An 18,300-nucleotide genomic window follows, 5' to 3' on the forward strand; every position below is an offset into this window, starting at 1 on the left:
TAGAAGCCAAACTTCTCCGTTTTAAAACTTGAGATCACGCATTCTGCTGAATGTTTCAACTCAATTTTGTAAGAACTGTTAAAAATCGGGACCTTGTTATGAAGCCAAACTTTGAAACCTTCCTACTTTGAAACCTTCCCATTTTAAAACCTGAGGTCAAGAATTACAGCTGAACATTTTTTAAATTAATTTTGCAACAAGTGTTAAAAATTGGGACCTTGTTTGGAAGCCAAACTAAACATGAGGTCACACATTCTGACCTTTTTAATTCAATTTTGTTAGAACTGTTAAATATTTTTGGGAATTTGTATGAAAGCCAAACTGTTCTTTGAAACCCTATTTTCAAACCTTTCCTGTTTTAAAACCCGAGGTCACACATTCTGACAGCTGATTTTTTTTAAATTCAATTTTGTTAGAACTGTTAAATATTTTGGGACCTTGTTTGGAAGCCAAACTGTTTGTTGAACCCCTATTTTCAAACATTTCCTGTTTTAAAACCTGAGGTCACACATTCTGACAGCTGAATTTTTTAATTAAATTTTGTAAAAACTGTTAAAAATTGCGACCTTGTTTGGTAGCCAAACTCTACTTTGAAACCCTATTTTCATACCTTTCCTGTTTTAAAACCTGAGCTCACGCATTGTGACAGCTGAATTTTTCGATTCAATTTTGTAACAATTGTTAAAAATCTGAATCTTGTTTAGAAACCAGACTCTCCATTAAAACCCTACTTTCAAACCTTTCCTGTTTTAAAACCAGAGGCCACACATTCCGACAGCTGAATTTTTTTTGATTCAATTTTGGAACCGTTCAAAATAGAGTGTGACATTTTGGGGTCAGGCCTGTGCATATTTCATTGCTGTACAACAGCTAAACCAGTTAAGGAGCACAAACATTTGCCCAGTGCAAACACTGAAGCATTTCATCTTTCTCTACCTCATAGACAGCTGTGAGGTCCCTGAAGAGGCTCTTTGCACCGCTGAGCAGAGCCTCGTTGTCAGGACACACCACCAAATACCCGACGTCCCTCTGCGTGCCAAAGGGATCTAGCAGCAGCTTCTCCCAGTAGGGTAAACCAAAGGGAGACAGCACCACAAAGTCATACTCATAACCCACTAGGAAGGTGGGGATGGGCAGTGGCTCAGGGGACTCATCTGTGCCTGTGAGAGCCAAACGGAAGAGGACAGCGGATCACACAAAGAGGGAAAAAAAACTCCACCTGTGACAATTTAGCTGCTTTCTTTCTTTTTAAATAGATTAGATCTGAAGGTTGGTTGCAACGAGCAGAGGCACTGTTGATTCAGTCTCACGCAACAACATCAAGTTATGTTACATGACAATTCTTCTTCAAATATAACCCCTGCAACTTTTTCCAGTAACAACTGCAACTCATCATCACATTGACCGATTTACCGTATGAGCCCCGCCCAGCCATCTTGTGAAACTGCTGCCAGGTGAGTGGGCCTTGAACACCCCAGGACCGCACAGTCCTTTTCTTCTGGATGGCATCTTGGAGCACAGGCTGGAGGGACATCAATACTCGAAGCACATCCTGAGAGCACAGAGCACTCACGTCCACTGCTGGAGTACAGAGGAATAAAGGCATAAACTATTAAAAGACAGAACAGAAAATTAAGTACGGTATGTATGTGTTGCTATAGGCCTGTATAACCAAGAAAACTGAGCTGGTAAAAAGATAGATGGAAAATAGCAGTTTGTACACGCAGGTGCATTTAAGTCTACATTTGTAGATATTATTTGTGGTGTGTCGCAGGGGTCAATTCTGGGACCTAAGTTATTTATACTATATATATAAATGACATATATAATGTTTCCAATATTTCGAATGATGTGGTTTTTGCTGATGATACGAGTGTTTTCTGTACTGGGAAAAACCTTCAGCAGGTGCTGGGGGTTGTTTCTAGAGAGTTGGAAAAGCTCAAGTTGTGGTTTGCTGTAAATAAAGTATCATTAAAGGAAGGAATACTTCACTTTTTTAGCCCTTCTCAGCAGTAAAAAGTTATTATTTGTCTTATTTATTTATTTGATATTTTTATTATTTTTCACATCCAATTACTACCTTTAAACACACATTTTGCAACTTGTTGTCGACTGAAAATGACTAATATAAAAAGCTCATTTAATTAATTTTATTTTAAACCACTTTAGAATAAGATGATTTATTTCCCCTTTTGAAATTTGAACATTTATTTTCAACAATATGCTATGTTTCAAATTAACCCTACACTGATGATATCTCCCTGTTTTTAAATTTAAAAGTTCAGTGAACATTTATTGCTAGTTATATGTCCTGTTTCAAATTAAACCAAAGACATGTTTGAGAATCTTGAAATTTTAATGAAAAAGACAAATAAGAAAGACAGATTTGTTTACTAAATGTAAATGTAAAAAAGAATATCAGGCTAAAATAAATGGTTGGCCCACCACATTTTCACCTTACCAAATCTGGCCCTCTTTGCAAAAAGTTTGGACACCCCTGCTCAAACTCAGGTCCTGTGCTGCAGTTGTTTTCGAGGTTTCCTCCAACAAACCTCAACTCAACTGTTGACTAAAATAAACAAAATTCCCAATTGACATATGTCTTACCATTTTGTTTGGACCAGTGGTGTAGACAAGTGCTTTTGACCAGCGCCTCGTCCACCTTTCCACCTGACATGTTGTCCATAAACTGCCTGCCGTGCTCCAGGGCCATGTAGCAGTCGCTGTGAAAATCCCTCTCCTCCACCCTAACACACGGTGACACAGGGCCGCCCTTCACTCCACGCGTCGCTACGTCATCCAGGCCTGAAATGGGTGAAAAGGGGTTGGTACACTGGTCCTGCAGTAGCAGAATCAGTTCATCCGGGACCCGGTCTCCCCTCCCAACACTGGTTCTATCCAGCGAGGAGAGCCGTAGCTCCTCAAAGCGCCTTTCTGCCTCGCGGCTGCCGTCCGAGCCGCGGCCGATGATATCCAGCTCGTCCTCGAGGAAAAGGCCTGAGCCGTTGCCGTACCGCCTGTTGACCACGGCACTGAAACCACAGCTGCAAGCTTCCTGGGCCTCACTGATGGGGTCGCTGAGGTATACGCCGACGTCTGCTCCTTTGATGTTCATGTTACATACGCAGATGCAACAGCTGTCAAAGTTGCAGTCCTTGAAGAGGTTCATGACCGACTCAGAGAGAATCAGAGTGACATAGAGGCTGTGAGCCTCTGGGATGGAAGGAACGGTAGCCGGCTCCACTGAGTTGAGCGGCCGGCAGGTGGAGGGGGTGGAGGCTGGTGAGTACAAGTCCGAGTTCTCGTACTTGAGTGAGCCTTGGACGCTGGAGGGGGCTCGAGGAGTGCGTGGAGTGCGCGGCGTACGTGGGGTAGGGGCTGAAAAACGCGGGGTGGCGGGAGAAGGAAGGATGCCAGTGCCGCTGTTACTTGGTGGAGCGCTGTTGGACATGAAGGGTGTGTGAGTTTGCGGGGTGTACGTCTGGTTGTAGTCCTGGTCCATAGTGCTGCCCACACTTGGGATATTGCTGGGAGACGAGACAAACAATCACATAAAAAAAAAAAGACGCTATTACCAAATGAACTTGTCGCTATTACCAAATGAACATGTTTCGGATGTGGATACAGAGACTACACTAATCCAATATTCATCCAACTAAAAACTTTCAAATGTAATGAATTGATGGAGTTTAACCGCCTTAAAATAATGTATAAAGCCCATCATGAAATTTTTGCAGTTAACATACAAATCAAATTTTAAATAAAAGGGAAAGTAAGTACAAATTAAGAGGAGCAGAAATTTTTTCCAAACCTAAATATAGAACAAAACAAAAAGAACAATGTATTTCAATTCAAGGTGTCGGTTTGTGGAACAATCTGGATTGTAAAACAAAATCTTCTCAGCCTTTCTGTATTTTTAAAAAATGTATAAAAGCACAATTACTAGAAAAATATATATAGCACAAGGACATGCTGTTATTTTATAGAATTGTTACGTTGAAAGCGCTGCCATTAATTTTGTGTTGATTTTTTTGGGATCAAGGGCAGATATAACAAGTTTTTACATCTTTCTGTCCCCTTTCATTTATTTTCTTTTAAAAAGTGAAATAATTTTTTTAATTGAATCGAACTGTTCTATGAAAGTTGAAACAGTTTGTTTTTAAGAAAGTGGAAGATTCAAAAGTAATCAAAGTTAATGATATTGACATTGCTTTAGTATCACATCAATGTTTACTTATAATCCACGTTCTAAAGATGACCCACAAATGTTGAGTATATTACAAACGATAAGACCAATATCGAACGACAAGAATTAGCACACTGTAATTCTTCATGCATGAAATAAATAAGCCCGCCATCATTCGTGCAATCAGTGGACACACCTATAACTACAGAAGCCGCAAAACAACAAACAAAAAATGCCCCCAAAATATGTTCTGAGAGAGAAGTTCTATAAACATTTCCTCAAGTGCCCCTCTGAGGTAAGGCTTATTTTTAGGCTGGCGACCAACAGTGAGGAAGCAGTTAAGAGAGTGAGGGAGCTCATTGTTTCCCCCAGCTGTATGTGAGCAACAACACCTGGCACCGGCCCATTGCAAGGAAGTCCCAGCATTACGGCAGCCAGGGCACGTTCATGACGGGACGTGATCTCAAAGGCAGCACCGACACATTGTTACAAGATTGTTAGGTATGATTATTTGGATGTTGGCCAAGTTGTTCCAAGTGCCGACATTTTTCCCTCCCTGCACAGCTCAGCCTAGGAGCCCAATACAGGGGGATCCTTGGTTTACAATGGTAGCGAGATATTTCAAGGTTAATAAACACCACTACAGTAATTTCAGGACTATAAGCCCCGCTTGCTAAATTTGGGGAATACTCGAGTTTGTTACACATATAAGCCACACCTGACTTTAAGCCGCAGGTGTTTTAATGATACCGCACCGGTATAAAAAAAAACCAAATATAAATGAAAAAATATATATATATACCAGGACATACTTAGGACCGCCCCCTCATTTAAATAACATTTCGACCTGACAGAGTGTCTGTGGGAGGAAAGTGTTTTTATTTATTGATTGATATTTGATTCTATTTATATATTTATTTTTGTATTTATTTCAACATTTATTTGTATTTTTTAGAATCTTATTTTTTAATTTTGTATTTATGTTTACTTTTATTTAGGTATAATTTTTTAATTATATTATATCAGTTTTTATTTTTACTTTTATTCATTCATTAATTTATTTATTTAGTCATTCATGTATTTTTTATTTAGGCAGTTTTGGTCCTCTATATTCAGGCAGCACAAGAAGGCACGCTCATTTAATGCCGCACTTAATATGGTTCCCCTTTTTGTAATCAGTCCTGCTCCATTAAATTGTTTTATTTGCGCTAACCTTGTTTATAAATATCAACAGGTTCTATACTTACAATACATAATAGTTCATACTGTTTGTTCAAAACAGAGCTGTGATAAGATCAGTGATTTGGGTGATCTAGTTCGGGCACAAACTACTGTTTTTGAGTTGGTAAATCCTGTGTTCCCTGACTAAACATTAAAAGGTAAACACAGTATTGGTTTACAACAAGCAGCAAAACATGTTCAGAACAAAACAAGGTACTTCTGTTAAATATGTGGTGGATGTGCAGCAGTTTTCAAATGTTGGCACGTAGAAATGCAGCTAAGAGAGGCAGTGTGACCAACACTACATAAACTCCAAGCTGTTGGCGTTCTAGTCTATGGAACTACTCCAGTGAGAAACACCTTTTCATAACATTTTACTAAGATCCTTGCAGTACCTGAGGCGGTTTTGCTTGGGGAAATTGAACAGTGTTCATAGGGAAGTGTCCTTGGAGAGAATAAATGAGTGACAACCTAAGCAAATGCAAATTGCACAGCAACACAACGCGTATTGCATGGGATAAATGTGCAATTAACATTCAATCCCACACTATGGCATTTATAAAAATTCTGCGTGAGTCTCTATTTTGGATCAGCCAGCGTGGTAAAAGGGGAAAAAAAGATCTAAGTTATTTGGAAATGGGGATGATTGTGGGGGAACAGATGGCAGCAGCTTGAGTCACAAAGATGCTTCACTGGCTGGGTGAGTCAATATGAGCAGTGACTAAAGTGACATGTGCGTTTTAGATCTATCAAACAGACATCACTGCCCATTTGAGGACTGTGAAGCTAATCTATTAGTGTGAGATGTGAATAACAATATACTGTAGTTGAGTGTTCCTCAGATGACTGAGAAGGTCAATTAGATTAAGATTAATCTAACCTAATTCACTTTCTCTGCGTATGTATGCAATCATTCAGGTATGCATGCAAGTATGACATGACCTCAAGTAAACCTCTTACAAGCAGTGGCATATTTTTTAGGGGGTTGACACATGGAAAATGTAGGCTGTTCTTTTATGTGCAATATTAAACTCCATAAATCTATAACAAACCAAAGATGGGTTTAAAAAAATGAATAATATATATTGAATTGAATTTCCTTTTCAAGCCTGATGTCGATTCATAAAACCATGAATCGATTATTTTAACTCATTCACTCCCAGCCATTCTCACTGAAGCAACCCCCTTCGCTTCCGGCTCTTTTACTGGATTTGGAAGGCCCACAAAATATCGTGTTCTATAGCTATAAAAACATGGAACCTACCAAAAGAAAGATTAGAGTCTTCTTTCACCAGGGAAAAAAAGTATATTCGTATCTATTTCCGTTTAGCAGCAATATAGCTAAGTTTCATCATTGTATGTTGCAGCTGTATCAAAGCCTTCTGTATGCTCTAGCATAAAAACAACAACAACATAAAAAACTATAAATAAGTTTTTGGGACCATGGCAATATTTAAAATAAAATGTTTTTATACGCTTTTGGGAGCAAATGAGTTAATATCTTAACCCCCCCCCCCCCCATCATTAGAAAATAGACTTTTCGATGCCAAATTTCTTCTTGAAATTTCCTGTTCATATGAATTTAAAAGTATTTTCCTACATTTATGAAAGACCTGACTTACTTTAAGACAATTCAGAATCTTTTTAATTAAAATTTACGATTATTGTATTAGAATTATAAAAATATTTTCATCTCATCCTTGCTGATGTCAATGTTCGTGTAACACTTTAAGTGATTATAACACGTGTTACTTTCATTAATAAACTAAATCATTTAACCAGTTACTGCCTCCGCAAAATTTAGTTTGAAATTTTATATTTGTGGAGTTTTTATCATGTCTTTGATATTTAAGAAGTATTGATGTTCCATAATTATTCAATATTGGATTGAACTCAAGAGAATCGAGAAAAAAAAAAAGGAAAAATAAACCGAACTCTCGTGAATCGAAATCGAATCGATTGAAGAAATTTGAATCTATACCCAGCCCTACTATAAACCCCAAAATTCTTCCCAAAAACATTGATAACATTCAATATGCGTTTTTCATGAAAAACAGGGTTGCCCCTCCAAAAAACAAAACTAATAAAGACACACACAAAAAATAGACTGAATCCTTTCTTCTGTTATATATGGGTTTAAAATATCCACCCATTCATTTTCTTTACCGCTTGTCCTCACAAGGGTCGCTGGAGCTTATCCCAGCTGGCTTCGGGCAGTAGGCACCCTCAACTGGTTGCCAGCCAATCGCAGGGCACACAGAGACAAACAACCATCCCCACTCACAATCACACCTATGGACAATTTGGAGTGTACAATTAACCTGCCACGAATGTCTTTGGAAATGTGGGAGGAAACCGGAGTACCCGGAGAAAACCCACCCAAGCACGGGAAGAACATGCAAACTCCACCCAAGAAGGCCTAAGCCTGGACTCGATCTCATGTCCTCTGCACTGACTCGGCTTAAAACATATATATATATAAATGTGAAATCAAATGCAATTGCTCTACCTGTCTTTGTTGAGGATGGACATGACAGGCATGGGATTGAGCATCTCCCTGCCCATGGCCCAGCTTAGTCTGTAGATGCAATCCTCTGGTAGTTTAATGGGCGGGAGGCAGTGGCTGGGTAATGACTTCAATGGCGCAAACATGGAGCAGCCCACAAACGCTTGGCAAAGCTCTGACTTGTACACAAATGAATAGTCCTGCAAAACAGACACAATATGAATTTATTAACTTGCAGAGGAAGTCAACTTCATATCAGTCTCTTCTAGAAAGGAAAAGGAAATCAAGACCGCATGGGAATAAACATATTTGTTGACCTAAAGTTTTAACATTAGTTATTAATTTGCTCGCCATATTTTTAAGTTACACTGAATCGTGTTTGACTGCACTGGCACTCGCTCTAATTTTGTATGTATGAGCCCTGTGATTGGCAAAAGTCAGTATTATGTATAATGTATAGGGGTGCACCGATCACAATTTTCTGGCCGATCACCGATCTTTTAAAAAGTCTGACCTGCCGATGCTGATTTTTGCCGATACCAATTTTTTTCATTACAAGCAACATATACCTTTCAGTGTTCCAATCTTATCCAATATCGGTGAAATAATACAAATGGGTTGTTTTAACTGCACATGAAGTAGTTTTCTCAAATAAAAAGGAACATCCTATTAGTCATCTCAGCAGAACAGGACAGTGGCTTTATTTTTAAGGGATCGGCCGATCACCGATCTTCCAAAATTAAGGAAATCGGGGCTGATAAATCGGCAGGCCGATCAATCGGTGCATGTATGTCTAACCTAAACATCTTAAAGGTATTTTGTCACTATGCAACTATGTTCTTTTTTTTTCTTTTTTCTATGAACTATGTTCTTAATTACTATGAATTCTGGAACGCTGCAAGATCTACTCAAAGAATGACATTACTTGCTCAAACAGCAAATATGTTTCATTAGTTCGGCCAGTTGTCACTTCCTAAGCAATTTCATAAAACAAACTTCCTGAAGACTCACCTTGATCTCAGAAGGCTTTGGGCTGCAGAAATTTTCGTCCACCTCGATCTTGAAGTGACCCCCCAGAGATGACGTTCCATCCAGTGTGGACATGCCAGAAGGTGGCTCCATGCTGCCGTACTCTTTGCTACACATGTTCATGGGTGAGTAGCCCATAATGTGTTGCTCAAGGGAGGGAGGCGTGGGGAACATCTGGTGCAGGTCTGCTGAGCCTGGGAGGACGCAGTAAACACAGTACAGTTACTATATGATAAGAAATGCCTTGATTGTGAAAGTTCCCTTCACTTCAGCTATGCTTTCATATCATCTAGTAAACCATGTGCAAGGTAATGTGAGTTGGACAGATTTTTGAAAGTTTAGTTTAAAAAAAAAACACACGATGTATGATCCAAGCCAATATGTCAATGAGTCTTCGTCTTACAGTGAAGGTGCGTACATTTTGATATCTAATATAGAAGAGATACTTACTAATGCAGGATACTGGGTCCAAAGTCTTTGATTCCTTGTTGCCAAATTTATCATCTGTTCCATTTACGGGCCGTCTGGAACCAGGCTGTAGACAAGAAAAAAAGCTCTGTAGCACCTCAGTAGCAGGCAAAAACACTTTCCAAACTCACTGTGGCTTCCACAAAAACAGAGAGTTACAAATAAAGACACTGTGTAACTAACCCCCAGTTCGTCTTCATCTGAGTTGAAAAGGTTGTCAAGATCATTGATGGAAACGACCAGGTCGGTCTCATGAATCAGGCTTGTGGAGGCTATGCGGTTGTTAGCGCCTGCTCGCTGAGGATCTGCAGGCAAACATTTGCGACTTAAAAATTAAAAAGCTAGGTTCTACGGAAAAGGATAGGGCCAGTGAAGGGATTAAAAAAAGTTGGCAGAATTCTGAATTCTATTCTGATTTTAATCTAAAAATTCTGAGAATAAAGTCAGAATTCTGACTTTTTTCTCAGAATTCTGACTTTATTCTCAGAATTCTGACTTTATTCTCAGAATTCTGACTATTTCAAAGTGAGAATTCTGACTTTAAAATCAGAATTCTCACTTAATTCTGACTTTAATCTCAGAATTCTGACTTTAAAGTCAGAATTCTGACTGTAAAGTCAGAATTGTGACAAAGTCAGAATCCTGCCAACCTTTCTTTCTCTCTTCACTGGCCCTAATCCTCTTCTGTAAGGTTGAAAATGTAAATAGCAAAAAAAAAATATTTCCAAGTGATTATTTGTGCTATCTTTAAGGTCAGGTTTGAATTGAAAAGAATATGCATTTTTTCCCTTCTTTTTACGAATAAGTAAAGCCCATATACATAACAGTGAACATACTGAAATGACACTGCCAAGTTGCATTCCTCAGATGTGAATAGAAAGCAAGATGCGGTGTTATTTAAAGATTTTGAGGTCGCCCAGGTGATCCAGTGTCCGCGTAACAGCAGCCAAGTCATGCACATAAAAAACAAGGATACTCAGGGAAAAATAAAAATCAGCCTTACCATCTGATGTGCCCGATCCTCCGTCTTCACCCTGTAAGTAGTAAGTGAAAACACAAAAGGTTAGTGGGAGGCAATAAATAGAGTTTAGTGTTTGATTAAAACGTAAACAGGGCACATGCTACTTACAGTTACTGTACATTTTATTGTACAGTAATATGAAACCAATGGCACATTTGATAGTAAATCATTGGCCATAATCCAAAATACACAAAACATGCTATCGAGAGATAGCAAAACACATTTCATTTACCAAGTGGTTTTCTTTTCAAATCAATCCATACTCTAATAAAATCAGATCAAGAATACATGCTATAATAGCAATAATGAAAATATAGGAGAATTGCAGAAAGAGTTAATGGGAGGAAAGGGCAGCTTTCTTCTGCTGTGGCAAATGGGATTTACAGAGTGGATCAGAGGGAAATCAAGATCCAAGCAATGGCCTCTTGGGCTCCCACCCAGACGTCAATATCTGGGAGGGCTAGTCTTTATAGCATGTGCGCATTAGTGTATGTGTGTCTGTGTGTGCGCGCTGAACAGTCCTTGCTGAGGAACAGGAATGCTATGTTCTAGCTATTGATTTCATTATGCTCCAAGGCTTTTCTCTGAGCAAAACAGGGTTTAATCAGTCTTCCTTTAAGAACCAGTCCACAATATTGCACAACCAGGGCCACACTCTATACGTAGAAATGAGGCCCTGGATGTTCACTATTTGCTTAACCTTGCACCTTGAGTAAGATGATGTGGCGAAGGTGGGTCTTTAACATAATGCAACTCTAAGGCTGCATATGCTTATATGAATCGCATCAACTTTTTTTTTTATCGCTCTATCACTTCATTTTGTTCTTTACCATAATATGTTCCATGCAGCCCCGGTAGATAACACATCGTTCTGATTAATATTGTGTTTGAGGAATATGAGTTAAGCAGCAAAATCCATCGTTTTTTATCCATCTCAGGGGGCAGCCATTTTGCCATTTGCTGTCAACTGAAAATAACATCACAGTTGCTCAGGGAACGACCAATCACGGCTCACCTGTTTTCTGAAGCTTGAAACACAATATTAGTCAGAATGCTGTCTTTAGACTAGTGGGGGTACATACAACATATTATTGTTAATAAATGTTTGGTGTTGAGTTCTCCTTTAATCCAGTCTTCTAACACAGCTGATTTCTTGAGTTTGTTGCTCAATTGTGTTAATCTAAAAAAAATACTAAACTGTTACCTTGTTTTATTCTGTAGGTAATTGTATATGTAAAAAGAACCACTTGTCTCTGGCACACTTTCGTATGCACCAACAAGCACCAAAGCTTCAGAGTAATGAGTCTTAAGCCTGGTTCACACGGCAAGATTTAAAAATTGTCGGCCAATTTCCAAACTTTGAGAGACACCAAACATGAAGAAAAAGAACTACAGGAGGAACAGTTTTGAACGTACCGTGTGTGGTGTGCAGCCACACTGCACAATCAACGCAACACACACGAGCCAAATTCATTCATGAATGTGACGGGAAGTCTCGCAAAACCTCTCGAGATTAAACGTGACTTCCGAGTCAACAAACATGCAGGACCAGTCGCGATACTTCCTGGTTTTAAGCCAAAAAAGCAGCATAAAAAGAAAAGGCGTTGTTTAAAGGAGTGTAAAAGGGGTAGATGCTACGGACTTCCGACCTCCGGGTTTCACACATCAGCGTCGTTTCTGGCCACTGCTGGCCGCGTTCCAACACTCGCACCCCCACCACTGCACCCACCAACCGCGCGCTCCTGCCCATCGGAATTTCTCAACTCTCTGAAATGCTTCGAACTGAGACAGACACACCCGTCGACTGAAACGTAAGAACTGGGACGCAAACAGGAAACAGAAACATAACTGATGTGTGAAAAAATAAATAAAGTCCCGGCTCTGAGTGGCGAGGCATCGCTTGTCCTCTGTGCTGGCGGCACGGGTTCGCGTCCCACCCAGAGACCACGTTTATTTGTGTAGCATGTGTATGCGCGTATAATTTTTTACATTTAATTTTTTAAAGGAGTGTAATAGCGCAAGCACAGACTTTCTGCCGCGTCATGACTGTTTTGATTTTGGATTCCCATTCAGTTCAAACCATTTTTACTGAAGCAACCCCCTTCGCTCCTGGCTATTTTACTGGATTTTGACTGATTTTGCTAGGCCCACAGAATATTGTGTTCTATTGCTATAAAAACATGGAACATACCAAAAGAAAGATTAGAGTCTTGACTTTCATCAGAAAAAAAGTATATTTCTATCTGTTTCCGTTTTGCAGCAATTAGCATTAAAATATAGCTAAGTTTCATCAATATTCACATTCCTGGTGAAAACACTGGCCAAAAAAAACTTGCTTTGAGCCCCCTCTTCATGTCAGAAGCTGCATCAAAGCCATCTGTATGCTCTTGCATTAAAAAAGAAAAATTGGGGGGATTGAAGGACAAAATAAAAAAAAAATGTGTTTAAACGTTTTTGTGTTTCAATGAGGTAAGTGTTATATTGTAGATCAAAAAGTCATAATCTTATATCACACTCTGAATATTGCTATCGTAAACATTAGGGGTATGATTTGCCTAGTACCTGGCGATTCGATCTGTAGCACAATTCATAGGTCACGATTTGATTTGATACCGATTAATCCCAATATGAATCTATAAATTGATTATTGCGATTTTTTTTTACTCAAATTTAGAAAATACAAATGAGTAAACTTGTACATGTACACTGTACGATTTGTATGAAAATGTATTTATTTATCTGAAAATTCAGGCTTATAACTGAGCCACTGTATTTAACAAACAGGTTGTAGTCTGTTTCATGTTTGAACAGCATTGAAATAAAATATTAAGGCTTAATGTTCCATTAATATAAGATTCTTCCATGCTTAACGTGTGAACCCTAGCCCTAAGTAAGACGTTTTCTTTAATATTCCCATAAAAAATATATGTTTAAACATTGATTTGGCCGCATATCGAATCGATTCGCGAATTGCACGCTGTAAGATCGAGATATATTGCCGAATCAAATTTTGTTTAACACCCCTAGTAAACATATTGTACATACATATGAGAAATGTTGAATAACTTGTCATGTTACATTAGTATGTAAACAAACAATGAAATGGTCAATATTTTGGCACATCTAAAGACACAGCAGTTAATATTTGACAGATCTCTACAGAGAGACAGCAGGTACTTATCTCAGACTGCATCTTTTATGAATTGTGCGGGAACTCGTCAGAATTATGACTTTATTCTTATAAAATTACAACTTCTCTTTCTTGAAACAATATGATTATGATTATTCCTGTAAGAGCTTTTTCCATGAAGCGCACCGCGCACCCAGCCCCCCCAGTGAGTATGTTTTTTGTAGCCGGTTCGGGAATAATTATGATCTAGATATAAATATCAGCAAAACACCTACAAGGTAGTTGTGTTCTATGGTAATCCCTCCACTTCAAGGTGCCTTTGAACTTAATTTGGGTGGGCTCCACTCAACAGAAGAACACATTTGAGGTTTAATGGTTCATTGAGTCAGATTCTGTGTTATGTTCAGACTACAGTCAGCAAAGCCTGGAGCACACGCACACATGCACACATACAGTCTCTCCCGTTCAATAACAGGTGGCCCTTGTCTGGCAGGGCTAGCACTGAGGATTACTGTATGTTTAAAATAGGAAGGAGGCAGAGGCCAGATCAAATAGGAAAAACTAACTTAAGGGAAACTGGACAGGCAAACCAATTGGTGCTCCACTGGCTCAACTTACAATAAGGATTTTTGGACAGCTTCCGGTTACAATAGACAGGCAGTAAAAGCGGATGAGGAAACCAGTTATTTTTAGTGCTGTATTGCTTGAGATGATGATAGTATTTTTCTACCTCTTTTGGTTCCTGCCATCTTGTCCGCCCCTGCCAAAGTGAGCATGGATGAAGTGGTTTCCCTTCTGACCTTCCATGAAGGTTCGACAAAGCTACAATTTTTTTCAATGCAACAAATGACCGTTGCATCAATTTGAATTTCTGCAATTTGACCTGTCACCTCTAAAACTGCACAAGTAGTGCTGGCGAGAGCCCAGACAAGTAAAAGACCATGATTTGAGGAAAGTTAACACACATCTACAGTTTTTTTTTATTACCAATATCATCTTCTTAGCTGTTAACATTTTATACATTAAATATTACAGGTAAGGATGTTTCATAACACTTTTCTGGGGGTTAGAAACAATGACATATCATTTAAAAGTGGAAGTCAACCTTAAACATTTCTTGACAATAATATGTTATATGTGACCTCACTACTGAACATGATATACTGATTAATATTACATTTGTGGAAAATGAGTTAAAGTAGCACTAAGGAACTTTTCAACCTTAATAAAATATTTTCATAACTCTTTCTGATGAAACATCAACTTAAAACTAGTTTAATGGTACCGCCGCCATGGCCTGAGGGTGTCGGTATTGTTTTTACTGGCACTAAACAACTTTGAGGAGGATGGTAGGAACACTGTCACACAAAAAACTACAAATGTGCTGACTGCTTTATGGCATGTCACTTCCCCCTTTACCCATTTGTTACAAAGACGGAAGTCAATTTGAATGTCGTGAGCTAAATAATTACGCAATGCGCTTGTCCTCACGAGAAACGTGGTCTTCCTTCAGGTGTAACGTTACCAACTTTGTCCATATGGCGGGCCATAATCATCGTACACTGAAAGTTCCTTAGTGTTGCTTTAAGCAGCAAAATCTAGCAGTTTTTGTCAATATCAGAAGGTGGCCATTTTGCCACTTGCTGTCGACTGAATATGACATCACAGTCGCTCAGGTCTCAGGCAACGACCAATCACAGCCCACCTGTTTTCTGAAGCTGAGCTGTGATTGGTTGTTACCTGAGACCTGAGCAACTGTGACGTCATCTTTACTTGACACCAAAAATAAGTGGCAAAATGGCCACCTTCTGATATTGATAAAAAGTGGTGAATTTCAGTGCTTATCTCATATTCCACTACCGCGATATTAACCGGAATACCATATTTAGACTAGTGGGGCTGCATAGAACATAATTGTCAAGAAATTATTTTTTGGGTTGACTTCCCCTTTAAAAAAAAGAACTACTGTATATATGCCAATAAAGCATTTTTCCTTGAAATTGCATTAAATTAATGGCAATTTTCTATTCATCTTTTTTTTTTTTTGTTCCTGATCATACAATGCAGTACCAATACCTTGACATTAAGGCTGTGGTGGTAATACCTGGTATCGGTACTCGCCCACCTCTAATTCTTGAGACTTTCATTAGGGACCTCATGTAGGAGGAACATTGTTTTGATATAACATGATGGTGATTTTCAGGTTTTTCAATACTGTTGCATCTGTTGTGTAATAAGACCTAATCGTTCAATTAAAGTTATGTTTTACTGCACAGAAAGATACAACTATGGTTGCTATGGTAATAAGTTGCAATAGTGATTTAGAGTTAATCTGTTCAGCAATTAGCTAATGGCACAAGAAGAGAGGAAACAAAATAAATTGCATTTTATGTTTTTTCTGATGCTCTTTGATGGAGCAACTGAACAAAAGGAAAAAAGGTTCAGGGCATTTTAACAAAGAGGACAAATACATCCATTAGTTCCAGCGATCCCTCAAGCCTTACCTTATGTTTCTTCCCTGGCTCTCGCTCCCCGCCTGCCTTATCCTTTTTGTTGGAAAATGTGAATTTCACATCTCCTTCCTCAAAGGCATAGGGGTCCACCTCAGGCTCGTGATCTCCATCAGTGATGGCAGCAACCAGGTACTGGCTTTTCCTGGCGCGATACATCTGAACGCGCTCATCAGAGACCTTCAGTTGGAATTTAGATGTGGACATCACCCTGGGGGGAAGAGAAAAATGCTGGGACTAAAAAGTAATAAATACGGATCAGAGAAAGACACCAGATCATGCATATCTATCGCTAATGTCAATTTCAAAAAGCTTTATTGTCAACTGTGCACCAAGAATAAAGGTTGAATTTGATTAGTGACTAAATAAAAAAATATATCAATGTTTGCTAAAGTGCTGTGCCACTGCGTGATAGTCCTTGTCAGCACCGCTTTGTGTTTATCAGCAGTAAATGCAATGGCAGCGATTGCAAACAACTCTGACAGCTGTCTTGGAGCAGCAGTGGCTGCATGGTGTTTGTTGTCAGATGAACTACATTTCAAACAGATTAACGAGAACATGGCGACGCCACCGTGGACTGTTCATATATTTACAGACACATTGATCACTTGTCACTGTGAGATGGCTCATCAGAATCTCCTATGTGACTGTGGCCTAATTGTTCTTCTCATGTAGGCATAGGTTAGGCCGCTGTCAGCCTCCACACAAACCACCCCTCAACTGTATTAGCCCACACGTATGTCCTCTCGTCATGCTTGTCCTGTTCTGATGTGAGGTGATGGAATGCAGCGGCCTGGGCCACAGATTAGCCATCATTCAGGGCCATAGCCGGGAGGATTATAGCTCACCAGAATAGCCCGTCCAAGCGTTTGGCCCATCGGGATTGCAGAAGTCCACTGATAATTTCCACTATGGCCACCCCCTCAGGTTGTTGGTCCCAAGTGCTATTTCTCAAACTCGACAGACACCCCTTGCTCTCTTCCATCCGCCCTCCCTCACTTATTACAGCTTCTTCAGGGTAAGTCCCTTACCCAAAGGCACGCAATATTATAGCCATAGCGGTGACTCCATTATAACAGCAGTTCATCTTTATCTAACCTGACTGTTACTCTTGCTCTCTCCTAGCTTTGGTGTCTGGCTGCGTGTGAGAATCAATGAGTATTGCCGACCGTGCACATCGTTGATGTATGATGTCAAAAGGGCACAGAGCAAGAGATTAACATGCTGTGTACGGCTAAGCGCTACACTGAACATTCTGAAGCTGAGGAATGAGGGGGGAGACAGCAAATGGCTTAAGGCTTTAATGTATGGTGTGTGGCTGTTTGGGATGGAGAGGACAATCAATTAAACAGTAATTGAAGATTTTTTCCCCATCTCTGGAAAGTTTGATTAATCTCAAATGTGTTGATTAAATGGAGTGCATTACTTGGCTGCAACCAAAAGAGGTGCTGTTGAAACTTGTTACAACTACAGTGGTAACTTTTTACGAGTTTAATTTGTTCCGTGACCAAAATTGTACTTCAATTTAGTCGTATAACAAATCAAGAATTCACATTGAAATTAAATGAAATGCCATTTATTTGTTCCAAACCCCAAAAAACACCACAAATTTTCTGGTCTACGTTTGACAAAGAACCATATCATACAATTGTTTTGTATATTTTGTAAAAATATTATATAGTATATTGTACAATATTGTATAAAAATGTAATTAAAAAGAAAATAAATAAATAAAATGGTTCAAGAAAAAATATCATTATTGCACAATGGTATAAGCAACTATTTTTGAATACAGTGGACCTCCACATAATGAGGATTCATCTATCGCAGATTTCTTTCTATATTTTTGTATTTCTTTATTATTGTTATTGATTTATTTCAGCATGGAAAATTGCAATAATGGAAGTTTAATTTTTGGGGGTTTAAAAAAAATGCTCCCAAATATGCATTTTGATGGGTGTCAATTCTGCATGGATTTTCACTATTTGCGAGCAGGCCCGTTCCATGATTAATGTAGTTTGTCAACGTAGCCGTTGCCTGTCGTGCTGTCTGCACCCTGACTGAATGGACCTCCCAGATTAGAAAGGTCTGCCATTAATAGTGGGGGTCCAAGTCCATGCGCCATCATCAAGTGTTGTGACCTTCTGAATGATGTCAGGTACATGGTGGGTTATTACTGTATGTGTTTGAGCGTCAGGAGGTGAGTTTTGGCTTAAAGTAGCCGCTTGC

General features: G+C 39.1%; 1 protein-coding gene across 1 annotated transcript in view; it reads right to left on the reverse strand.

Moving 5' to 3' along the window:
- The window catches only part of med13a (mediator complex subunit 13a), a 99,716-nt gene that overhangs the window by 14,673 nt on the left and 66,743 nt on the right, over positions 1–18,300 (reverse strand). Inside the window, exons 11-19 of the mRNA XM_086098673.1 lie at positions 16,066–16,282; positions 10,414–10,444; positions 9,594–9,715; positions 9,393–9,477; positions 8,925–9,136; positions 7,917–8,113; positions 2,608–3,527; positions 1,414–1,581; positions 937–1,160 (exon numbers count right to left, since the gene is read on the reverse strand). Coding sequence (XP_085954799.1) covers positions 937–1,160; positions 1,414–1,581; positions 2,608–3,527; positions 7,917–8,113; positions 8,925–9,136; positions 9,393–9,477; positions 9,594–9,715; positions 10,414–10,444; positions 16,066–16,282 — 2,176 coding nt within the window. The remainder of the gene's footprint in view (positions 1–936; positions 1,161–1,413; positions 1,582–2,607; positions 3,528–7,916; positions 8,114–8,924; positions 9,137–9,392; positions 9,478–9,593; positions 9,716–10,413; positions 10,445–16,065; positions 16,283–18,300) is intronic.

The sequence above is a fragment of the Leptonotus elevatus genome, chromosome 16 (assembly GCF_054856555.1).
Source record: "Leptonotus elevatus isolate MCC_2025b chromosome 16, RoL_Lele_1.0, whole genome shotgun sequence".
In the NCBI taxonomy this organism is placed as follows: Eukaryota; Metazoa; Chordata; class Actinopteri; order Syngnathiformes; family Syngnathidae; genus Leptonotus; species Leptonotus elevatus.